This window comes from Castanea sativa, chromosome 8 (assembly GCF_040712315.1).
Source record: "Castanea sativa cultivar Marrone di Chiusa Pesio chromosome 8, ASM4071231v1".
Taxonomy (NCBI): Eukaryota; Viridiplantae; Streptophyta; class Magnoliopsida; order Fagales; family Fagaceae; genus Castanea; species Castanea sativa.
Window position 1 is genome coordinate 47,242,825 of NC_134020.1, and position 23,918 is coordinate 47,266,742.

Here is a 23,918-nt window from a genome sequence, read left to right on the forward strand (position 1 = left end):
TATTCAAGCTTTTGATAGATTTTATTCAGGAACTTTTATGCCATATATCGTTGAAAATCTAAGGGGAGCTAATAACTAGGATTTGAAGGCAAAACTGTGATGTGACATGCTTTGGAGTGAAACTATGGTCTATAAAAGCTTGATTTCTATGGTCTATGAATTAGTTGTGGCCAAGGTGCTTTTCTTAAATTAAAAAATTAAGGTCATTTTCTTGTTCCTCTAATTTACTTTGAATATGATATATATTAAAAATTAACCTTTTAACGTTATAAATTGTTTTATCTCATCAGTTTCTCTCATCTTTGAAAGCTATCTATGATGAAACAAGTATTCAAACACTTACCATCAAAAGAAGTATTTTAAAATAAATTTCTCACCTCCACAAACAAGAGGAATAGAAAATGTATGACACTATCTCAAACCTAAAAAGGGCACGAAGAAGGGCTCGAGGATTTAACAAAACTAAAGGAATAAATAGTGACATAGGCAAATAATTTTAGAACCTTAGGACAGCACAAAATCCTTTTCTAATTCATCACATCGTGCATATTGCTCTTGGAAATTTCTTATTTTGAAAAGTACTGAGACAGATTTTGGTCATATATAGGGCCTACATCAAATTTATCTTATCCTAATTACGTGGATCAGTGGATGTGGGATCTAGGACTTGCTTGTCAACTGCACATGATAAAGTTCAATGTTCATGGTGCCACTCAAGCATCCATATCATCAAAATCTATATTATTATTATTATTATTACTGGACCTTGGTATATATTTTATAGCCAAAAGTCATTTTCTATGTACATATTGCGTAGTTTTTTCACCTTGGAGTGCAAGCCAAAGGTGGTGTAAAGAAACTTCCACCATTCTTGAGGAAACAGATAAGTGTAGTTTCTGATTGTACAAGAATGTTACCTCAGATATGGAAGAAGCTCTTGCTCCAAAGAAATATATGACTTTTTAAATCCATTTTTTTTTTTCTGGATAACTTTGTTAGCTAGTTAATGTACAAAATTTGGAACTATTTTGTAAAGAAATTAGTTTAGTTAATTTTTTTCTTGTATATAATCAATGAAATCTAAACAACATAATCAATGAAATTATAAAGAGTCCATTAAAGAACAAGCAAGTACATTATAATTTATATCAAACCAAAAATCATCAAGATTTATACAAGTTGGTGGTTTCAAGATATTATAATCAAATAACTTTTTTTTTCTTCCTCTATATACACACAAATACAATGGACTTCCCTTAAGCTTAAGTCCATTAATGTAAACCAAACAAATTTCACACCAATCTTCTCTACCCCCACATGCACTTTGTCTCCCATGTCATTGTTATCTTTAGTACCAACGACATTATTACTGGCCAAATTAATAAAAATAGAAGTGTGATCCCACCAACCTAATATTTTTTGTACACATACCTAATCACATCTACCTCATGCTTTTTACTACCTTTCCATGTCAATGGGTGAAAAGACTTTTCCCATTTGAATAAAGCTCGTTGAATTGCCAATTTTCCTCTTCTTTTGGGACTCAATATCTTCAAAATCTTCTCCTTCTTGTTCCTCTTCTTTTATCAATGAAGCATACTCCACCTTCTCTCCATAAGCTTTAACCAAAAATAAATAGAAGAGCACTGCTAAACTGGTGATTCCAACAACGTACCAGCTAAATTGAAGTACTATCAATGATTTAGCACGATAAAGTGCTTCATCCCCTGAACACCTAGCCACTTTGTGACCCTCTTCTAGGTGCAAAAAGCAACCTTTAGGTAACAATTCTGGTGTCCACAACATGAAGCCCATGACCATAAGCCACACACCTTGAAAAATTATGCTGACTGACCTTACAAAACTGATTATGAAACTCTTTGGGTTACCAATTCCCATAAGAGTGGTGGCTAGAGAAATAACAATAACAATTTGTAGAAGTAAGTGGTATTGGCCTTCAGGGCCCATGTGGTCAGTTGAGTGAAAGTGAAAAAGAAGAAACATTTGTGCAAAGGCTATGGCACCAATCAATTGTGTTAGCCCATGTTGAGCTTTGGTGCCAACTTTGTCAAGAGCTAAAGCAAAAGCAGCATAGACAAAGAAAGTTAGTGAGATGTTGGAGTGTTCAAAGTTGTGGAGATGGTTGGAAGGGATGGTTCCATCAGAGTCAAAGGGTTGGTGTCTATCAGGGCTTATGAAGAGTTCCATGGCTATGGAAGCAACACAGCCTCCCATGATCAAGAAGAGTTCAAAGTACCTGATTTTTGAGGTGGGAAACCATGGTAAAGAGGTATAAGAATTTGGGTACTGAGCATGGAGCTTGATGTGGTTATAGAGGTGCCATAGGCCCACGATGAAAAACCCAAAGCCTGGTGCCACATGTCCCACCAAAGTGCCCATGTTTTTGTGAGACAAAGTTTTCACTTCTTGCTTGGTTGTCTCAGAAAGGAGGTGTGGTTTTGTTGTTGGGAGAAGAGGGGGGAAATCACAAAAGCAAGTGAGAGGGAAAAGAAGGAGAGAGTGTGGTGAAGAAGAATTGGGGGGGAGAGGTGGGGGTTTAAAGGGAATGGATGTGGGGTCGAAATTCCAAGGGGTCTAGAGGCTTCTAAGGGGGGGTTTCAAGTTTGAACTTGTTTTCTGTGACTTGGCGAATAAGGCTTAGGACCATGACCAAAAGAAAAATGTGACCGAGAATAACATTTTTTACAATTGACCGATTGATTCCTTCAGCAATGAGGTGAGCTTAGCCAGCCTGGTTTCTAGAATTATAAAACAACAAATTTATTTTCACTAATATTAGAGTAAGATTTTAGGGTAATTTTGGTAATGAAGATTATTAAGGAGTGATAATTTTTATTACCGAGAATAAAAATTGTTGTAATGGAATAACTAAACCTATTGACTATTCACGCTAATGTTTATCAGATTAATTTCCAAGTCCCAAACTTAAAATAGGCCTAAAATAGATGAGTAATCTAGAGACACTCCAATTTCACACCCAAATGGACACTCTATTTGTTTGTCAATTTCTGATTGAATTTCAGCACTTTCACATTAATTCACCGCATATACTCGAAGAATGCTAAAATCTAACCTAAAGTTTAATTTCTTTTTCTTCTTAAAAAAAAAGTTAAATTTCTTTTTAGCAACAAGGATAGACTATGTAAATATAGCCTGCCCCCATCAAAAGACCTCCAACTATATTATGCAAGGAGATCATAACATTTTGATATTAACTTTTTATCATTATATTATTAGTTGTTAGAACTATCTATAAATTAAATGATTTTTTTTTCCTTTTTTACCATTGGAGTATGGGGATTCAGACTTCACGTTCTCCATCTTAAGAGTTTGTCAATATCATTGAATTATAAAAGACTTTTTAACATCTTTAAATTAAATGTTACTTTTACTTTAATTGAGCTTCTTTAGCTTGACTTGAAACGTATCAATCGGCTAGCTTTTCAGATTATTAGAACCTCTCTTTTATTTTTATTTTTTATTTTTTAATGTAGGAGTTTTTGGGGTTAAATCTATAAGATTAAGATTCTTCTCATTTTTGTTAAAAAATACATCTATCTTAAGTTCGCTAAAACTGGAAACTTGTAGGTTGGTGTAAAGATGCGGAGAGGAAATTTCTATTGTCAATTTGTATTAACTGTTGAAATTGAGTGTTGAGCCCACAAAATAAGAAGTTTCCCTTTGTTATTTTTATAAACACCAAATGTTGGTTTACGTTTTGTGTATTAACAAACACAATGGTACATTAAGTCTTTTACTTCACTCAATCAAACTAAGCTAGTTAGTACTGATATATACTTCCCATACCTTTTGTTTATTTGGAAAGATTAGAGGGAAAGCATGAGTTTATGTAAAATAATTGATATCCGAGTATATTAATTTTAGTCTTGTAAAATAAGAAAGACTAGTTAATTGAACATGCGCATTATGGTCAAAAGAATATTTCTTTCATAATTTTATCATTTTAGTTATGAGGAATTACGGTCAAAACCAAAGTCGTCTACATTTAATGGGCCGTCATTGACAGCAGCCGGAGCTTGACATAAAAACTGAGGCACGAGGGCCCTCCCTATGTATCTCTTTCTTTGTCTCTTTACGACATAATTAGTTAGTAATTACTATTATAATCTTAAAATTACTTTTTTATTCAGCTAAAAAAATAATTTTTAAAGGTTTGTGTTTTATTCCAAATGGTCATGATTTGATTTTTTTAATTTTTTTTTTTTATGAACATTTGATTTCTTATAGTTAGGCTTCAGTGGTTTTCTTAGTCATCATATTAAAATTAGACTTTTATATTGTTGATTGACACGTTTACTTTCTAAATATTTGATACTTGCACGACATCTCCTCCACATCACATGTGGTCCGCTTATACGACTTCTTGTGGTTAAACGACGTTTTACACTGCCAATACTCACGTGCAAGGGAGATAAAACGGTTTTTTTTTTATCAAATTTTATTTCAATCCTCTAACTTTGTGTTTGTTCATTTTAATCCTCTAACTTTTAAGTTTATTCAATTAAGGTTTTTTCATAAATTTTTGTTATATATTGTGGTTAATTTTTCAATTTTATAAATTTTTCTTCAAATTTTTTAAATTATAAAAATTTAATTAATGATTGAAAAATATTTTCCAGATTTTTTTTTTTCAAAAAATTTTAACAAAAGTTAACGGAAATACATTAATTGAATAAATCTGAAACTTAAAGTACTGAAATGAATAAACACAAAGTTAAAGGACTGAAATGAAATCTAAGAAAAATTATAAAGTCAGTTTTGCATTTTAGCCTTAAAATTATAAAAAAAACATATGATTTGAAAATTTTGACCATTGATGGAATATGAAAATTTTTGTTTTGTAATTGTAATTTATTTATATCTTATCCCAATAATATGTAGAAAATTTAATTTTCAAAGTAAAATATTATTTTGGGTCCTGGTACACTTAGGGCAATTTTTAATAGGAAAGTTATTAATGAATGTCCTAAAAACATTGGTTTAAAAATTATTTTTTGAAACATTTTACAAGAAAATGATAAAGTAATTAATTTTTTATTACATCTTTTTATATTTCCAATAAACGTTCCATTTGTTTTGATGGAAAACCTAGTGTAAAAAGATAAATTTTTGTGTTTTCTAGTTGTAGGGACATTGGGCCCAGTAATTTACAAAGGATGGCCCAACAAAATCTCTTGGGCTAAAAACTCAATCCGAAGACATCAAATGATCTAGGAGTACATGAATGTACCTCATAAAGGAAATGTCAGGTAAAGATGTGATAACGTGTGAACAATTATGTCCGAGGAAGAGTTTTATCCTCGGATATTAAAGCCGAGGTCATAGGAAGGGAGGTTTAATATCCCCAGGCTATGTTATAGAAAATCCTATGGCTACGGGAAAACACGGTACACGTGGAGGACAATAGAAAGAGTGGTGAAATATCTAAGGTAAAGCTGCTACCACCGCCCACACATTAAAGACTCTGCAATTGATATACTGACTGCATTAATGGAGAAATGAGACCTGAGCATGGAGTTTGGAACTTGGTCCCTAACCCTAGAGGACTTCGGAGAAATTTGATGGGACAAGTATCTAAAGCCAGCGTTATAACCATGAGGTGGAAGATGATAAAGAGAAGAAGAGGAAGTATAAATAAGAGGAAAGACCTTCGAAAGAAAAGAGGTTTTTTCTTGAAAAAGAAGAAATAATAGCATGTGATAATGTAACGATCTATAATTGTAATCAATTTTGAGAAGCAATACTATAAACTATCTTCGGATTATGTCCGAGGAAGAGCTTTCATTCATATTCTTACAGTTAACTCATTGTTTGTACCATTGGGCCCGAAGCCCGTTCTTTCTTTGTTGTTTGAACCACCCTCAAAATCTAGATTTCAAGCCCACTCTCTACAAATTCATTGTAAAAGGCCTTTCAAGCCCATTCCCTTTTAATTGTGGATTGGAGGTTCGACTTGTGTCCTTACACTAGTATTTGGTAACATCTAAAAAAATGAGTTAAAAGAAAATTATATTTAGTCAACTAAAAAAGTATGACTTATTCTTAAAGATTGTTTTCTACTAAATTTTTTTGAAAAACAACCATATTTCACAACAAGTTAAATAAGGAAAGTTTGAAGATTATTTTTTAATTCATTCAAGGATACTATCAATGCCCTTACAACTCCCGTTAACTTTTCCCTTTTTGATTTTATGCCTTTAGCATGATTGCATATTTTGCATGTCAATTTGTATGAAAAGAATTATACACTGTTAACAGTATATATTCTCAAATCTAGTTTTTTTTTTTTTTAATTACAATTAAAATTATTTTCTTTTAAGTAGATTAGGTATTCGAATCAAACCTTTGTTTAAAAAGTACCTCTCTTTAGCAACGTGCTTAACGGGGTCAATTACTCAATTATTGTTAAACACGTAATTACTAAAAGTGAAAATAAATATTGATTTGGATGCTCCCTGTTGTTGATTGATTCGGATGGTTATGTTACGTGACGTGCTACATGTAATAGAGTTTTTTTTTATAATCATAATAGGGTTATTGTTAAAGGGTCCATCCAACTTGATTAAATGATTGATTGGATTGCTCTTCTACTAATAAATTTTTGTAATAATCCTTTTTTTAGAGATAAATATCGATTTTGATGTCTTCTTTCTTTTTCCTGTTTTTCTTGGTTTAAATCATAGTCCAACAATCATTATTACTAGTTTAAAGTTCATTAAGACAATATAATCATTGAATGCTTAAACAATAGAATTAAGCAACTAATTATACATTTTTGTTGTATGCTTTGAAGGGGACGCGGAAGGGGTGGTGCACAGTATCAGAGAGGAAGATGGCTCCAATGTTTTTTGTGGGGCACCTAGTAAAAAACTTTGAGCCTATAGTTGGTTTGTTTTAAACCTATTCTATCTCTCATGTAAGGTGGCAGGGTAATAGCGTAGCCCATGCTTTAGCTAGAGAGGCTAGAATGTCTTTTCCTTTACGTATTTGGATGGAGGATGTTCCACAAAGTGTTATGATTTTTGTATTCAAAGATTTGCTTGTTGAATAAATTATCCTCGGATTGGGGGAAATCTCAAAAAAAAATTTATACATTTTTGTCAAATTGATAAATAACTTATTATATTTATAAGTTATATCAATTAAATAAAAATATATATAGAATAAATAAGAACAATAACAAACTAAGGAGTAACACTAAGAGTAAACGTGAATTAAGAAAAAATTAGTAATAAGTTTTTGAATGTGATAAGTTTTTTCACATTCTCAAGAAATCATTATGTTTGCTTCAATTTCAAAAGAGTGACCACATGTATGGTTAAATCTTAGGATAAAATACTATTTTGGTCCCTAAACTTTATCAAAATTTTGTTTTTCATCCCTAAACTTTAAGAAGTTTATTTTTCATTCCTAAACTATTGAAAGGTTCATATTTCGTCCCTAAACTATTGAAAATGTTTTATTTATATCCTTAAATTTTATTAAAAGTTTGTTTTTCATCTTTAAACTATTGAAAAAGTTATTTTTTCAACCTTATTTTTTGTGTCTCTACTATTTAAAAAACTCTTTACAAAGTTTAAAGATGAAAAAAGAACTTTTTAAAGTTCAAAGACAAAAAATAATATTTTAGTAAAGTTTAAGAACCAAAATAATATTTTACCCTAAAACTTGTTACTAGAGAATGTGAAAAAGACTTTTTGAAGAGTTGCTACTTGTACATCTAGAGTTCTTGTGCCTCTTGTAGTGCCGTGGATACTCTACAAGTATAAATGCTTGTAAGATGCGGGGAGTAAGAGTCAAGGTTCAAGTCTCTAGGAGGGAGTTTCACACACATATACACCTAGATTAGACTAGAGTAAAAATTTTATCTTGTATTAAAAAAAAAAAATTATGTTGCTGCCTTATCTAGAAGATTAAATTATTGGGACAAAATCTTGAAAGTGGGTAATTGAAGTCATCAACCGGAGGTTAAAGTACAAACTAGAATAAAGTAAACATTATTAATTACTAGCACTAGGTTGTAGCAAACTAGAATAAGCGTATTAAGTTCGTAAAAATTTCAACTTCATTAGTGGTTTTTTCATTTGCATAATTTTTCATTGGTTTTTACCCATTTCACTATATTGTGTGTTAAGTTATTTTCTCCATTGTTTTTTTTAGTAGTATGTAACCCATACAAACGCATGAATACATCTAAAATTAAACACAATTTTTATTATAAAAATATAAATAATTAGTCAATTTTTTTTAAGTCACATGTTAAAATTCTTATCTAAATTTAATACTAATTATAATCATTTTTTTTTCTAATTTTTAATAAGATAGAACATGTGGTGATATTTGTTATGTGATAATTTTTATTGAGTATATGTGATTAGTTTTTTTTAGTTCATTAATATTATATTCTTAGGACATGTTTGACAACTTTTCTTTTCTCTTTATTTTCTGTTTTCACAAACAATTTTCTATTTTTGAGACTAAAAAACTTGTTTGATAATCCAAAATAGACAGAAAACAAAAACTATTCTTAAAATGAGTTAGCATTCAAGTTCAAATCTTAGTAACAACATATTTTAGTATTTCTAATTTTTTCTTCAAAAAACTATCTTTTTAATTTCAACTAACCAAACATGTTTTTTATTTCAAAAATACAAGGACATTGATTTTTCTTTATATTCTCAAAAACAAGTTTTTGAAAAAAAAAAAAAACTGTTACCAAACATAACCTTAGTATTTTGGATACATGACACGAATTTAAGTGGATAATTATGTGGTCCACACATAAATTTTGACATGTGGTGCAAAATTGAATTCTAATTTCAAATTCTGATTGAACTTTCTCAAAACTTTATACATACATACATACATACATACATACATACATACATACATACATACATATATATATATATATATATATATATATAATTTAGAATCTAACTGGATCTAGACTTTTCAGTTTTTGCACTCAATCATTCACTTGCCACAAAAATTAAAAAAATAGATGAGACACATGACACAAAATTGAACTTCAATTAAAATTCAATTTAGAATCTGATTGAACTTAGACTCTTTGATTTTTGCACATAATTTTAATTCACTTGACACACAAATTAAAAAATTAGATGAGACACATAGCACAAAATTAGACATGATTTAGAATCTAATTAGATCTAGACTCTTCGATTTTTTCACCCAATAATTCACTTGTATTGAGTATATGTGATTAGTTATTTTATTTTATTTTATATTTTATAGTTCATTACTATTAGATTCTTAATATTTTGTACTCATTAACTCACTTAGCACAAAAATTAAAAAACTTAAGTCGATAATTATGGTGTGATCCCTACATATTTTTAGACACATAGCACAAAATTGGATTCTAATTTGACTTTCTTTAAGGTTTACACACACACACACACACACATACTAGCTACTAACCCCATGCATATGCATGGATATATTTAAAAGATATACATTAAGATGCATAATATAATTCTTATATATATATATAATTTAAATATTATTGATAGCCAGTCTTATATTTTTTTTACCTCTTTAAAAAGTCTTTAGAATATTGTTAAGTAGAAAATGTAAATTGTCCATTTTTTATTTTTTTTTTATGTTCATTAATTTTAGACTTGTTGGTTTTTGTACTCAATAACTCTCTTGGATGGATATTTATAATTTGGTCCCACATTAGACTCCAAAATTAAGAAATAAAACTCTCTCTCTAAAAATAAATAATTTAAGACACATGACACAAAATTATACTTTAATTGTAGAAATTATTGACTTTTTCCTAAACTTTTCTTATTAATTTATATATATATATATATATATATATATATATATATATATATATATATATATATATATATAGACTACTGTATAATCTTGTGACGCATGATTTAGAATTTAATTGAATCTAGACTTTTTGGTTTTTTCATCCAATAATTCACTTGTCACAAAATTGAAAAAATTAAACGCACACATATCGCATAATTGGACTCCAATTGATATCCAATTTAGAATCTAATTGAATTCAGACTCTTCGGTTTTACACAATAATTCACTTAACACAAAAATTAACAATTAGATAGGACACATGACGCAAAATTGATAATCCAATTGAAATTTAATTAGATTTTCTTTAAGTTTTGGTTATATACACACACACACACACACACACACAAAACATTGGTACTGTTCGCATTAACCAAATCCTATGCATAATTTGATTAATTAATTACTCAACTTAAAATGGGTTAATTTGCTTAAGTCTAAACGAACTAACATATGCCATAAGGTATAGGGGCATTGAACACTAAATTTTGCTTATAATTTTTTTTAATGTATTCAAATTGCAATTATATAACTCTTTTCTTTAGTGTATTATCAATTTCATATATAATATGCCTAATGAAACATAAATGATTGTTCATTACTCACAATTTACCATCTTATAACAAGTTATTAAAAAAAAAATTGCTTGGAACCAAAAACCTACATGTTGTATAACAAATCAGCTATCGCCTTAGTAATAGTCTTACAAGGTGATGATGATACTTGAGACCAAAAACCTAACCCTTATTTAATTTTTTTGTGGATAAGATTATAGACCGTGCAAGAAAGTATGTACATCATGAATACACATTATCTATCCCATTTTTTGTGTTTTACCAATCATAGCATTCTATGTGTTTGAATTTTTTTTTTTTTTTTTTTTTTTCATTTTTAACTTTAGTTACAGTAAATTTAGAGGCTATTAATCAACAATGAACAACACACGGAGCTGACCATTTTATTAGTCATTTTCCATTCTATTCAGTGCTTGTTATTATCATTTACTATCATTTGCTCATCAGTTATCATCCACCAATGTCGCTTTGGATGCCCTATTTTCCATGTAGGGTTCATAATCATCCAATCTATTTGATTATTTGTGCCTTTTTTTTTTTATATGATTTGTGCCTTTGAAAACTAATCATAGCGTACTTCTTAAGCAATATAGATGTAAGTATGTTATTGGATTAACAATAAATATTGGTCTAAATTAATTGATACAAGTTTGTGCCATTTTGTGCTTTCCTTTTAGCTTGGTTAGGTAGATTTTTGAAGGCATATTCGTAATGATTTCAAAGCTTCTCTACGGCTACCAATCGAGTTGTCGTTATCTTCTAGATTGATGCTTCTTAATTCTTATAACCAGTAATCTCAAGGGGACAAGGGCCAATTCATGAAGCAACAGAAAACGAAGTATAAAAATGAAATAAAAAATGCATACAGGTACAGTTTATTAGATTTTATACGTTTAGATTTCTCAATTAAATTCAATGAGGTTGTTTGATAGACCAAACTATAATTTATAGTTTTTGAAAAACAATAATGTGTAAGTTCCAGTTAGCTCAACTGGTAAAATCATAGGTTAAAACTCTCTAAAAAAACAACAATATTGTTTGTCCTACATTATTATATGATTGAATTTAATTGAGAAACTAAAGTAAATAACATGAGAAGATTCTAAAATGAAAAATATTAAAAAAAAAATAAGCCAGAAATTTCCATCCAATGGTGCTTGTTCTCTAGTTTTAGAAAAGTATTTCTATTCATTTTCATGCATATATATCTCTTGTTTAAATAAGATGCAAGTGCAATTGTTAACGAGACAGAATGGCACAACATCAAAAATATTTGTCAACGCGACGGCCATCATTTTAGAATTCTGAAGTTCAAAATTTTCCATTGTCAAAGGAAAGTTTCCGTTGACTGAATTCAGAAAACTGTGAACTAAGCACCTTATATTGGTAGATAACAATTAAATAAGTAATATAGAGACTGGTATAATAATAAAAAAATAAAAAATAACATTGTACTAGCTAGCAATGTAAGATTTACATTGATAGTACAATGTAAACATTAAACCTATAATTACTCATTAAAAAAAATTGAATTAGGGTGGTCCCTTCACAAGTATAAATGCTTGTGGAGTGTGGGGGGCAAAGATCGGGGTTCAAGTCTCCAGGAGGGAGCTTCACACATATATACACTTAGATTAGGCTAGAGTAGAAATTCTATCTTGTATATATATATAAAATAAATAAAAAAATCCTAGGTTGTGTAGCAGTATTTCACCTCAATTAATCTAGCAAGCTAACCAAATTTTTGGAAATGATCACTTCTTATGGATGCTGTTGGACAATACTCTTAAAAACCTTCAATAACTTTGATGTCCTATTTTTAATTTATTTTATTATTACTATTAATATTATTAAGAATTTGAATAATATTGATAAAAACAACAGAAACAATAGAAAATTATCATAGCTGAATTTAAGAATAGGATAATGATATATGAAACATGTAAACAGTTAAAGAGATAGAGAGAAATGGCTAAAGTTTAAGAATTCAAATTTAATTTTGTTTTGACTATTTTTACAGGATAAAGCTCAAGAATTCAACTTTAATTTTGTTTTGAAGAGTTGTCATTGATTTTTTTTCAGTGCTTATATTAAGTGGGAAAGAGGCATTCGAATCCAAATTCTTCTCATTAATAAAAGTGGATAATACCATTGAGATACAAGGCCCTTGGTGTTGGCAACGTTAAGATATTCCATTTGAGTAATTTATACTACTACTATTTAAGGGGCTTTCGTGTTTGGATTGAACTTCTATATGATTCAGAAATATCTCTAAACCTTGCATTTAATAAGAAAAAAACTAGAGGACAACTTGATAAAAATATATTTCCGACTGTACTTAAAATGTTTACGAAATAAGACACTCACCTACTAATCTATGTTTTCAAAACAAACTTATACTACAATTTTTTTTAAAAAGGAAAATTATGATACTAAACCAACAAAAAAAAAACTCATCGCATGCGTAAAACATGAATGATGAGTCTAGTATATTTAGAAAATTATTATTGTTATTATTATAATTAATATTTTTTTTATAGAATTATTATTATTAATGGTTGCCATCAAGGTTGACAAATCAAATGATCCATTTTTTTTAATGGCTAAGCAAACAATCTGACATTCAAAGCTAGAAGAGAGAGAGAGAGAGAGAGAGAGAGAGGATCATGGATCATCTAATTCATCATCATATTATTAGTGTCATACTAAAAAACTATATGTCGGTTAATAATTCATGATGAAAGGATTTAAGTCAGCGGTGACGTCTGCCAACCTTGACAGACACGCATTCAGATAAAAAAGAAAGAAAAAAAAAAAAAACCTATTTTCTTGAATATATTGTCTAATATAGTATGAGTAGTATATATTAAACTCTTGCTTTTGAGCTGAACTTTCACTTTGATTCGCTGTGATTCTAAGCGTCATTGTGTACGTAATATATGACATTAATCAATCGATTAATTCAGAGCTTTGGCCTTTAGCTTTAGGAGAGACCACTGATAAGATTTGTCTGGGAATTTTTTTTTTTTTTAAATAGTGAAAATTTTTAAAGTGTGTAATTACATTATTGTCAATTTTCATATCCTTTTGTCAAATATTCTATCTCAACGTGGACCATTCAAAAGGTCAAAAACGCATATGTTTTATATGCCTTGGAAAGCCCAGGGGTCCAGCGAATGTTCTAAATGAATGGAATCTAATATAAATTTAGGTCACATCGAAGAAGTTTGCAAATTGCACATGACAAGAAAGGAAAATTGAGGAATCAAAAGCAGGAGCTTAACTTGGATTGGCTATTGTTGATTGTAGTTGATTTATGAAAAGAGAATGTTGTAGAAAAAGGTTATGAGTTATGACCCAAAAAGCCCGAAGGCAGTGTTTGATTGAAAGTTACACTGAACAATCCCCTCCTGTGTCCTCTTTTTTTTTTTTTTAGAATGAATGAAAGTTACACCAACTTTTCCAAATAAAGAATTTTCTTTTTGTGGGATGTGGATTGTGTCTCAATAATGACAAAAAATAATATGAGCCTTGGCTTAATTTTGTTATAAAAAGTAGTAAACCCAATATGGTAATAAATAAGGTTGTAAACTCATAAAAACAAGTTTTTTACATTTTTTTTTTAAAATATTCATTAACATGAGCTAAGCTTAAGTCTAAATTTAGATTTGATTATTAGACAAACAGAGATCAAACATAATAATATGCTCATAAACAATTCATTAAAAAAAAAACTTATAAACAAGCTTGCAAATATGAGACTCGATGAAAGAATATTTATTAGTAATATAAATAGTCGATTTCATAGTAATCATGTTGTGGTGGGTCTTTTTTGTGTTTTTGGCTAGATTTCTCCTATTGTACCACGACCCGTGATTTTGAGGTAGGAGAGTTAGGAACGGCCTAACTGAAACACACCTTAGGCCAACTTGCGTGCAAGTTGGGCCATCTCCACATAGACACGCCATGACAGGAGCCATAAATGTATCGCGTGCTTACGGTAGGAACGAGTGCTACAAATATTACAATAGGAAGCACAATATGGCAAGATAACTAAAACATTTCTACTAATCAACAATAATACATAAATAACACGACAAGGTAAAATAGAGCAATGCGATCATGAATAACAAGATTACAGCAAAAAGTTTAGTAGTAGGATAATGAGTTAGTCATTTATCAACCAAAAAAATAGGATTCGTCTGCCAAACGAATTAGCTTAGCTGTTTAGCGAACACAAGCCCAAAAAAGGAGCCGATCTTCGAGGTGGGTAACCTCAGAGGGAATTCTTGCCGTAGAGATTACACACTTTGGAAAAATGACCTAGATGGCTGAAACTTGAATTCTTAACTTATCAGAGAGTGGGTCTATTGAGAGGGAGAGAAATGAGTAGCCTATTGATGCATGTCTCTATTCTTATCACTCACGTTTCTTCCTTTCTTTTGGATTTATGTATCTTTCCTTTTCTTTTTATTCTTTGTTTACTTTGCTTTCTCTGCTTTCTTTTCTTTCTCTCTACCTCTCTTTTCTTTGCCGTTGTTCCTCCCCCCTTTTACTGTTCATGCCTATGGCCCTTTTATACTACTTGCTGTGACAAGATTTACCATTTTTACCCCTTAACTGCTTTTGGCTCATGTTTTCAATACTCTCATCCTGATAAGGATTAAACCTCTCACTCACCTACTTTTATGGCATGCATCTAACGATTCTAGCTCATGCTTACTTCTCTTGGGTGAGATGTCATCCCAACAGTACATTTCTTCCCAAAGGAATTTGAGCGGGAATCCCAAAATAGGCTTCCCCTTCTCTCCACCACCAGACCATACCCTTTTATACCCTTAACTCGTGGCCCACCTTCCATGTATTGGCTGGGTACAGGTAGGTGGTGCTTGGGCTTGCGTGCATGCTCCACTTCTGCTCTGATTCCATTACTTTTCTAGCCTTCACACATTTGCCATTGCCTCCATGTTTGTTTGATTTTGCTATACGTTCTTGCATTTGTTTAGCTTTTGCGGCGTGAAAGATGCATGTGTCTTTGGGCTCTCATTCTCTACATTCAATCTACTCTTTAGATTGGGCATTGCTTGGGTGTGGACCTTCTCCCACCTACCTAGCCCATGTCCCCTTCTTTCCCGTGTCCGTGGGCTGACTAATGATCCTGCCATGCCACTGCACCGCTCCTACTATGATATTACTTTTCTTTTACTTTGTTGTTACCTTTGGGCTTACGGGCTAAGGCTCCTGTCAGTCCACTTTTTACGTTCTTTCTTCTTTTAAGTTTTACTGGCCAACATTCCTGTTAGGCCAACCCATTCCATCCCTTAGGCTTCCTCGACCCATTTCATTCCTTATGCATCATCGGCCCATTTCATTCCTCAGCCTATTTTCTTCTTCCTTACCTCTTTCACTCCCATGGGCTTTCGCTAAATCTTTGGACTTCCTCGGCCTAATTACCACATCTGTACCTCTTATTACCTTTCGTGCTTATTGGCTTTTATGCTAACTCTATGAATTTACTAATTCATTTCTTGGACTTCCCCAGCCCATTTACTTCTTCTTTACCTCTTATTATTTTTATGGGTTTGCTTCCTTCATTCTTTCATGCCACTGCACCGCTCCTACTATGATATTACTTTTCTTTTACTTCATTGTTACCTCTGGGCTTACTAGCTGAGGCTCCTGTCAGTCCACTTTTTACATTCCATCCCTTGGGCTTCCTCGACCCATTTCATTCCTTATGCATCATCAGCCCATTTCATTCATCAGGCTTCCTCGACCAATTTTCTTCTTCCTTACCTCTTTCACTCCCATATGCTTTCACTAAATCATTTGGACTTCCTCGGCCCAATTACCACATCCTTACCTCTTATTACCTTTTGTGCTTATTGACTTTTATGCCAACCCTACGAATTTACTAATTCATTTCTTGGGCTTCCCCAACCCATTTACTTCTTCTTTACCTCTTACTATTTTCATGGGTTTGCTACCTTCATTCCTTGAGCTTTCTCGACCCATTTACTCCTTCTTTGCCACTTATTACTTTTGTGTGGGCCTATTGACCATTATTTCTACATTTCTATCCTGGTGGTCTTTACTTTACTATTTTCTCTCCATCTTCTTCATATTGTTGGGATTCTTCTGCCATTGGGCCATTTTGTCAAAAGTGGGCATCAACACACGTATATAATTTTTAGACTAAATTGTAATTTGCATCCTTAAAGTTTGCGATAATTTTGATTTTAACTTCTAAAGTTTCAAAATTTGAATCCATACCCTTGACGTTACCAACATTTGGGTTTAAATCTTTTTGTCAACGCACTATGACAAGGTGTTTGTCAAATACCAACTAAGCTCTAAACAAAACCGTTCCTTCTACGTCATATTGAACCCTATTAAAGCCATGCCATTTATTTATTTTGGAATAATTCAATAGCTTTAATGGGGGATTTGAACCTTAGATATCTTTGTTGAAAGCACCAAGAGGTATCAGTTGAACTATAATGCTCTTGGCAACTATGTCATATACTATTTTTCTTTTTTACTAATGTGCAATATACACCCTTAAAGTTTCGATAATTTCGATTTTGCCAGTTAAAGTTTCAAGTTTTGGATTCATAAAAACCTATATCATTTTGAGTTGAGGTGGCATTTCACAAATGCCTATGGAAAAACTTCTTTTTTGTTGAGAAAATGATATGGATGGAAGAACTTAAATCTAAATGATATGTAATATTAGGTGGGTGGATCTAATTTTAAACTTTAAGGAGTAAAATCAAAATTACCCAAAATTTTAAAGGTGTAAGTTGTAATTTAATCTAATTTTTTACAATACAAGATTGGTGAATTTAATTTTTTACAAGATGATACCAAAAAAATCATTATATTTATTTAACTTAGAAAATATAACTTTATAATTTAGTAATTGATTATTATAGTATAATAGCTTGTAACCCCATGCATATGCATGGATATATTTAAAAGATACACATTAAGATGCATAGTATAATTCTTACATATATAATTTAAATATTATTGATAGTCATTCTGATATATATATTTTTAACTCTTTAAAAAGTTTTGTAAGAATGTTATTAGGTAGAAAATGTAAAGTGTCCATTTTTTAAAATATTTCTATGTTCATTAATTCTAGACTTTTTGGTTTTTGTACATAATAACTCACTTGAATGGATATTTATGATATGGTCCCACATTTGATTCCAAAATTAAAAAATAAAGCTTTCTAAAAATAAATAATTTAGGACACATGGCATAAAATTGGACTTCAGTAGAATTTAATATATATATATATATATATATTTATATATATATATATATGACTTATAAATTTGAATTGTCTTTAGTTATACAAAAAAGGACTCACAAATATAAAATCATTCAAACTCTCTCTTCTTCTAATTTTATATATAGTGTTAGATACATGATTATGTTTTTTTATGATTTATTTATATTAGACTCTTTGTTTTCTATACTAAATTAATTTATTTGGCACAAAAATTAAAAAATTTCAATTAAATAGGACACATGCTGTAAAATCAAACATTAATTTAAATTCAATTTTTACACTGAATTAACTAACTTGGCACAAAATTTTAAAATTTTAAACTAGATGGGACATGTGGCGCAAAATTAGACTTTAATTAAATTTTAATTGAATTTTTTCTCAGCTTTACCTATTAATATATATATATATATATATATATATATATATATATATATATATGACTTATAAACTTGAATTGTTTTTAGTTTTACAAAAAAAAGGCTCATAAATATAAAATCATTGAAAAATTATGTTTTTATTTTTATTTTTTATGGTTTACTTATATTGAACTTCTCATTTTTTACACTAAATTAACTCATTTGGCACAAAAATTAAATGGCTTAGATTAGATGGAACACATGTAGCAAAATTACACTCTAATTGAAATTTAATTTTTATATTGAATTAACTCAATTGGTACAAAAACTTAAAAACTTATATTAGATGAGACATGTGGCACAAAATTAGACTTGTAAGGTCGTAATTTGCACCTAAGCCCAAAACAGGAAGGGAATAGGCCCAAAGAGCACACTGCAATGAATTTGTAGAGAGTGGGTTGAAATCTAGGTTCTAATGAATTTTTCTATCAACTGTAATGGGCTAAGATGACCAAAAAGTAAAGATGAAATTTTTTTATATAATGAAAATTGTCCTTGGACTCAATCCGAGAAGGCTAATTCTTCTATATATCTCACTTAAAGATAGATTACAAATATTGTTCTTTAGTCTACAGTATTTTTTCTATTTCCTCTCTGATCCCCCCATTCTGGGAGTTTCCTTTGCCTTTTATACCATTCTTCCTCCCCTCTCTAACCTCCACGTACGGATTAACTTGTTCGTTTGAATATTTGTCCCATTAACACCTTCCTGAAGCCTTTGGAAACAGCTGTAAGGCTGAGTCATGCTACTTAGCATCACTTCTTCATTAATGCGGCTAGAGATTTAGCTATAGGGCATTTTATGCAGTAGTAGCAGTTTTCCCTTTAGATATTTCATGGTTTTCTTTTGTCCTATATTCTTGTGGTGCATATTCTTATCAATAGAGTCCCATGGGACGTTACCTCTAGACGGCAGACAATACATTCGGACCTCCGCTTAGCTGAACCGAGGAAATATTCCTCATCGGATGATCATGATTAGACTTTACCTCTCTATATACCAACACAGACCCTTAGTAAGATATTTACCCATCTTCAAACTGTTTAACGTCCTCAGATTGGGCATCCGGCCCACTATGTACATAAATACATAATCCTGGACCTATTTCCCCCACAAGACTCTAATTAAGTTCCAATTTGAAATTTAATTGGATTTTCTCTCAGCTTTACTTATTATTACATATATAGACTAGCATGTAACTCCACGCAAATGCATGGATGTATTTAAAATAAAAAAATTATAAAAATATAAATAATTAGTCAAATTAATTTTTTTAAAGCATGTAACACACACATACATATAGATACATTTAAAATCAAACACAATTTTTATCATAACTATAGATAATTAGTCAAATTTTTTTAAAAGTAAACGTAATTAGTCACATATTAAAATTCTTATATAAATTTAATACTACTTATGATCATTTATTTTTCTAATTTTTAATAAGATAGAACGTGTAGTGATTTTTGTTATGTGGTGATTTTTATTTTATTTATTTTTTGAGAAACATGTGATTTTTATTGAGTAAATGTGATTTTTTTTATAAAAAAAATTTGATAGTTTATCAATATTAGATTTTTAGTATTTTGCACTCATTAACTCACTTGACACAAAAATTAAAAAACTTAAGTAGACACATAGTACATGCTTAAGTGGATAATTATAGTGTAGTTCTCACATAAATTTAGACACATGGCGCAAAACTGAATTATAATCTTAAATTCTAATTCTAATTCAATTTTCTCTAAGCTTTACTTATATATATATATATATATTGTGGGTGCCTGAGGACTGAGGATGAAGTTGAAGAGTTGTAGTATAAGTGTGGGGATGCCACGGCCCACGGGCCTTAGGAGGGAAGTCACCCAAGGATAGGAAGGGATGAATCAAAAGACTCTGAGGCATTCCAGGTGGAAAGAAGGATATGAAGAGAGAGAATCAGTGATCGTAGGAGAAGTTTCTAGTTTTTAGTAGCCTGTTGCCTCCGCATTAAATGGTGCGCAACAGTTTTATCAGCTGCATTGATGAGAAAGTAACATGAATAGTGTAAGTCACAACTAAACAGACTTTTTCCACCACCTTCTTCAGATGTAGAATGAGACAAGTATCATGAGAGGAGGCTTGCTAGGTAAGGATGGATGGTTGAGATATGAGAGAAGGAGAAGTATATAAGAAAATGAGGGTTTACCAAAAAAAAAAAAAAAGATTGAGACATAAGTATCATGATTTAGAGAAGAAACGAGAAGAGCACCGGAAAAAAAGGGAGCGAACAGTAACATTTCTTATGTAAAAGTGGCCTCCTCGGGCTAGCTTGTATTGGGAAAGTGGTTCATCCTTTCAATAATATCTGCCTTTTCTTCCTTATTTTCCTCCAAGGGCATAGCCCCCCTTTAGTTGTTTGTTTCTCTCTCTTATAAATTTATTGTTTTAGGCCACTATTGGACTAATCCAGCCACTATTCTAAGTGGCCATAGGCACGCCAGTTTTTCTGGTCCGTACACAAACACACACACACACACACACACACACACATATATAGATGACTTATAAATTTGAATTTATTTTAGTTATATGATTATGTTTTTTTATGGTTTATTATATTGGACTCATCATTTTCTACATTAAATTAATTAATTTGACACAAAAATTTAAAAATTTAGATTAGATCGGATATGTGACGCAAAATTAAACTCTAATTGAAATTTATTTTTTACACTAAATTAATTCACTTGGCACAAAATTCTAAAACTTAGATTAGATGAGATATGTGATGCAAAATTAGACTCTAATTAAATTCCAATTTGAAACTTAATTGGATTTTTTCTCTACTTTACTTATATATTACCTATATATATATAGATATAGATATGTGAGGGGATAAAAAAAAATTAGTTATAGTGTTTACTACATATGAGGAAAGCATTCATTCAAACAATATAAATTTTTATAGTTTAGCCATTAATTATTATAGCATATATATATATTGAAAAAATATAACATATATTTGTGAAAGTGTAAAATTTGTCAAGGGACTGCCCGCTTGGACATGAAATGCAATCCATAATAATGGATGTTGATAGTTGTGGTTTTGAATGTTACATATTTGTCACAAATTTATAGCCAATTGTTTCATTTATAGGTCCGTGATAATTGTGAAAGAAAAGACTGAGAGACTTTATTAATCAAGTGAATAGTCAATCATACCGTACGAATAAAGGCATTCCTGAGATGGGCTAAACCAAGACAGGCCGAAATTGGAATCAGGCCTTATATGGGCTAAAGTAATAAAGTATGGACACTTCCAACCCAAAAAAAAAAGAAAAAAGCATGGACACCCAAATTAAATACTACTATGGCTCCTCAAAAAAGAAAAAAAAAAAGTACTATGAATACTGCATCAAAATAACTTTTTTTTTTTTTTGAGAAAGAAAATAACTTCCATTTGGTAATGGAAGTTTAAGAGGAGAAAAAAGAGTACCTTCAACTAATGAGCCTCTAATATATATATATATATATATATATATATATATATATATATATATATATATATATATATATATTTTACTAAGGCAACAAATGGTTTTACTATAAGTAGAGATTAAACTTTAAATCTCTTATTTGATGACAAAAATTTTTACTAATTAAATTAACTGGAACTCATACAAAGGATACCTGATTCTATAAGTTGAGGTATGAAAACTTGGCTAGAAAAAAAAGATCATAAAGGGTTAAAAAAATCAATGGTGAATTGCAATAAGACAACCACAGCCCATAGGCCACAAAATGGGCTTTTCTTTTTTCCACATACAAGTATTGTGAATAACCATATGTGAGACGAGAAACTGTAAATGGGCCAAAAATGTGGTACTAGTGCCACTTGTTTTGAGCCAGAAAAATAACAAAAATAGTATTCGGCCATTTAACTCATATTATTGGACCAATGAGGATTTCAGGATTTGAGACTTTTTTCCCCTTTGAGTCTTTTGCAAATGGATGAAGATCGTAGGTTACACAATATGGATGCCCTACCCTAATCTGAATCCTCTCCTTCCATGTGTTGAAGTTAACATCTTCTATTTTTTCAAAAGAGAAGAGAGATGCCATTTGAAAATATATACACATCTATTTCAAAATTTTGTCAAATAAAGTGTAAACGCATGTGATTAAAGCATAGTTATTAAATCTGTACAGAACTGGTGATTGAATAAGAAATACTTTGATTTATAAGCATTTGCTACCATTTGAGCAAAAGTACTACTTTAACCCATGTAGTACCACGGAAAAGAGAGTAAAAAACAGTTGACCTGTAGATGATTAAGTAATTATTTGTCGATTGCTGTAGTCCTTAGAGAATCTGTATCAATTTGTGCAAAAACTTCTGTTTATTTTAGTATAAGGATCTACATTTTTTATTTTACATACTTATTTTTCAAAATTTCATACATCATATTATTTATTTTACATTATATTACACTAAAATATCTCTTTTTTTTTCTTCTTAATTTCTTAAATTATTTCTCTTTCCTCACGCACAACAACTATTATTTACTCTGTTCCTTCATCCTTGGCATACCTAAAATAAGAATAAAAGCCTAAATGTAAAATGAATAGTGTCAATATAAGTTTACATGGTTATTATAGCAACAACCATATATTTTTACATGACTTTAGAGCACTTGCAACGGTGCTTGTATAATAGAAAAATAAACACATTTTAGCCAACTAGGCCCAAAATTCACCCACATTAAAGCATGCAAAGTTGTATATGAAGAAAGAGAAACAATTTTAAAAAATCAAGAAAACCCACTTCCTAGTTTATGCATCATTCAATCTAAATATTTTAATTAAATATAGTATAAAATAAATAATTTAATATGAGAAAATTTGAAAAATAAGTATGTAAAGTAGAAAAAGTAAATTGTTATATTAAAAAATATATAAATTTGCACAATTACCTTATACAGTAAATAATGATTAAAAAGTAAAAAGGCAACTTAAGCTTCCAGTTCTACTATACAATTACGGTCTACCTGCGGCCTGCCTCACTCCATAGTCCATTCTCAATTAAATTATTTTGTCTTCTTTTACTTTTTTTGGCACCATTCATCTACCTGAACCTTCTCCAAAAAAGGGGAAAAAAAAATCTATATGAACTTTCATATACTTTAGGCTTTAAACCATTCATCATCAAAGTCAAGGTAATATTCTTCATTTATTATAAGCTTTTTAAATTTTTTTTTATATTATTTATAAATTATAATCTGATTTTATTTAATTTTGGAATTTATTTCTTTGTGCAATTAGAATTTATTACTTTTTGGGTTACTTCTAAATTGTAATGTAAACTTCAACTTATAATTTATAATAATAGATGACTCAATAGCATTTACTTATATATAATTATTTCATTTTCACATATTATTGAAACAAATTTAACCATATAAATATTTACTAGAAATGCTTTAATTTATTTTGAACTCCTATGAGATATGTTATTTGGATTGTATGATTTTGATTTTGGATAATTTACACATATAATCTGTTTAGTTGTTGATATTTTCTAAATTTATGTCATGTCATATATTTGTATTGTTATAATTTAGTTGAATGACCTATTTTTATTTTATTTTTTCTATTTATAAATATATTAATTAGTTAATTAATAAACTTACGGTTTAACCAATGAATCACTGGTTGAACGAGTGAATCAATAAGCCAGTTTATTAATC

At 30.1% G+C, this 23,918-nt stretch overlaps 1 protein-coding gene across 1 annotated transcript; it reads right to left on the reverse strand.

Annotated features, from left to right (window-relative positions):
- Positions 1-1,116: 1,116 nt before the first annotated feature.
- On the reverse strand, positions 1,117-2,536 carry LOC142605669 (uncharacterized). The gene has a single exon (XM_075777100.1). It carries the CDS (start codon positions 2,398-2,400, stop codon positions 1,459-1,461), a length of 942 nt encoding a protein of 313 aa, XP_075633215.1. The 5' UTR covers positions 2,401-2,536; the 3' UTR covers positions 1,117-1,458.
- Between the last annotated feature and the right edge of the window lie 21,382 nt (positions 2,537-23,918).

Excerpts from the sequence above, each read along its gene's own strand:
- LOC142605669 (XM_075777100.1), bottom strand. The coding sequence starts at position 2,400 with ATGGGCACTTTGGTGGGACATGTGGCACCAGGCTTTGGGTTTTTCATC.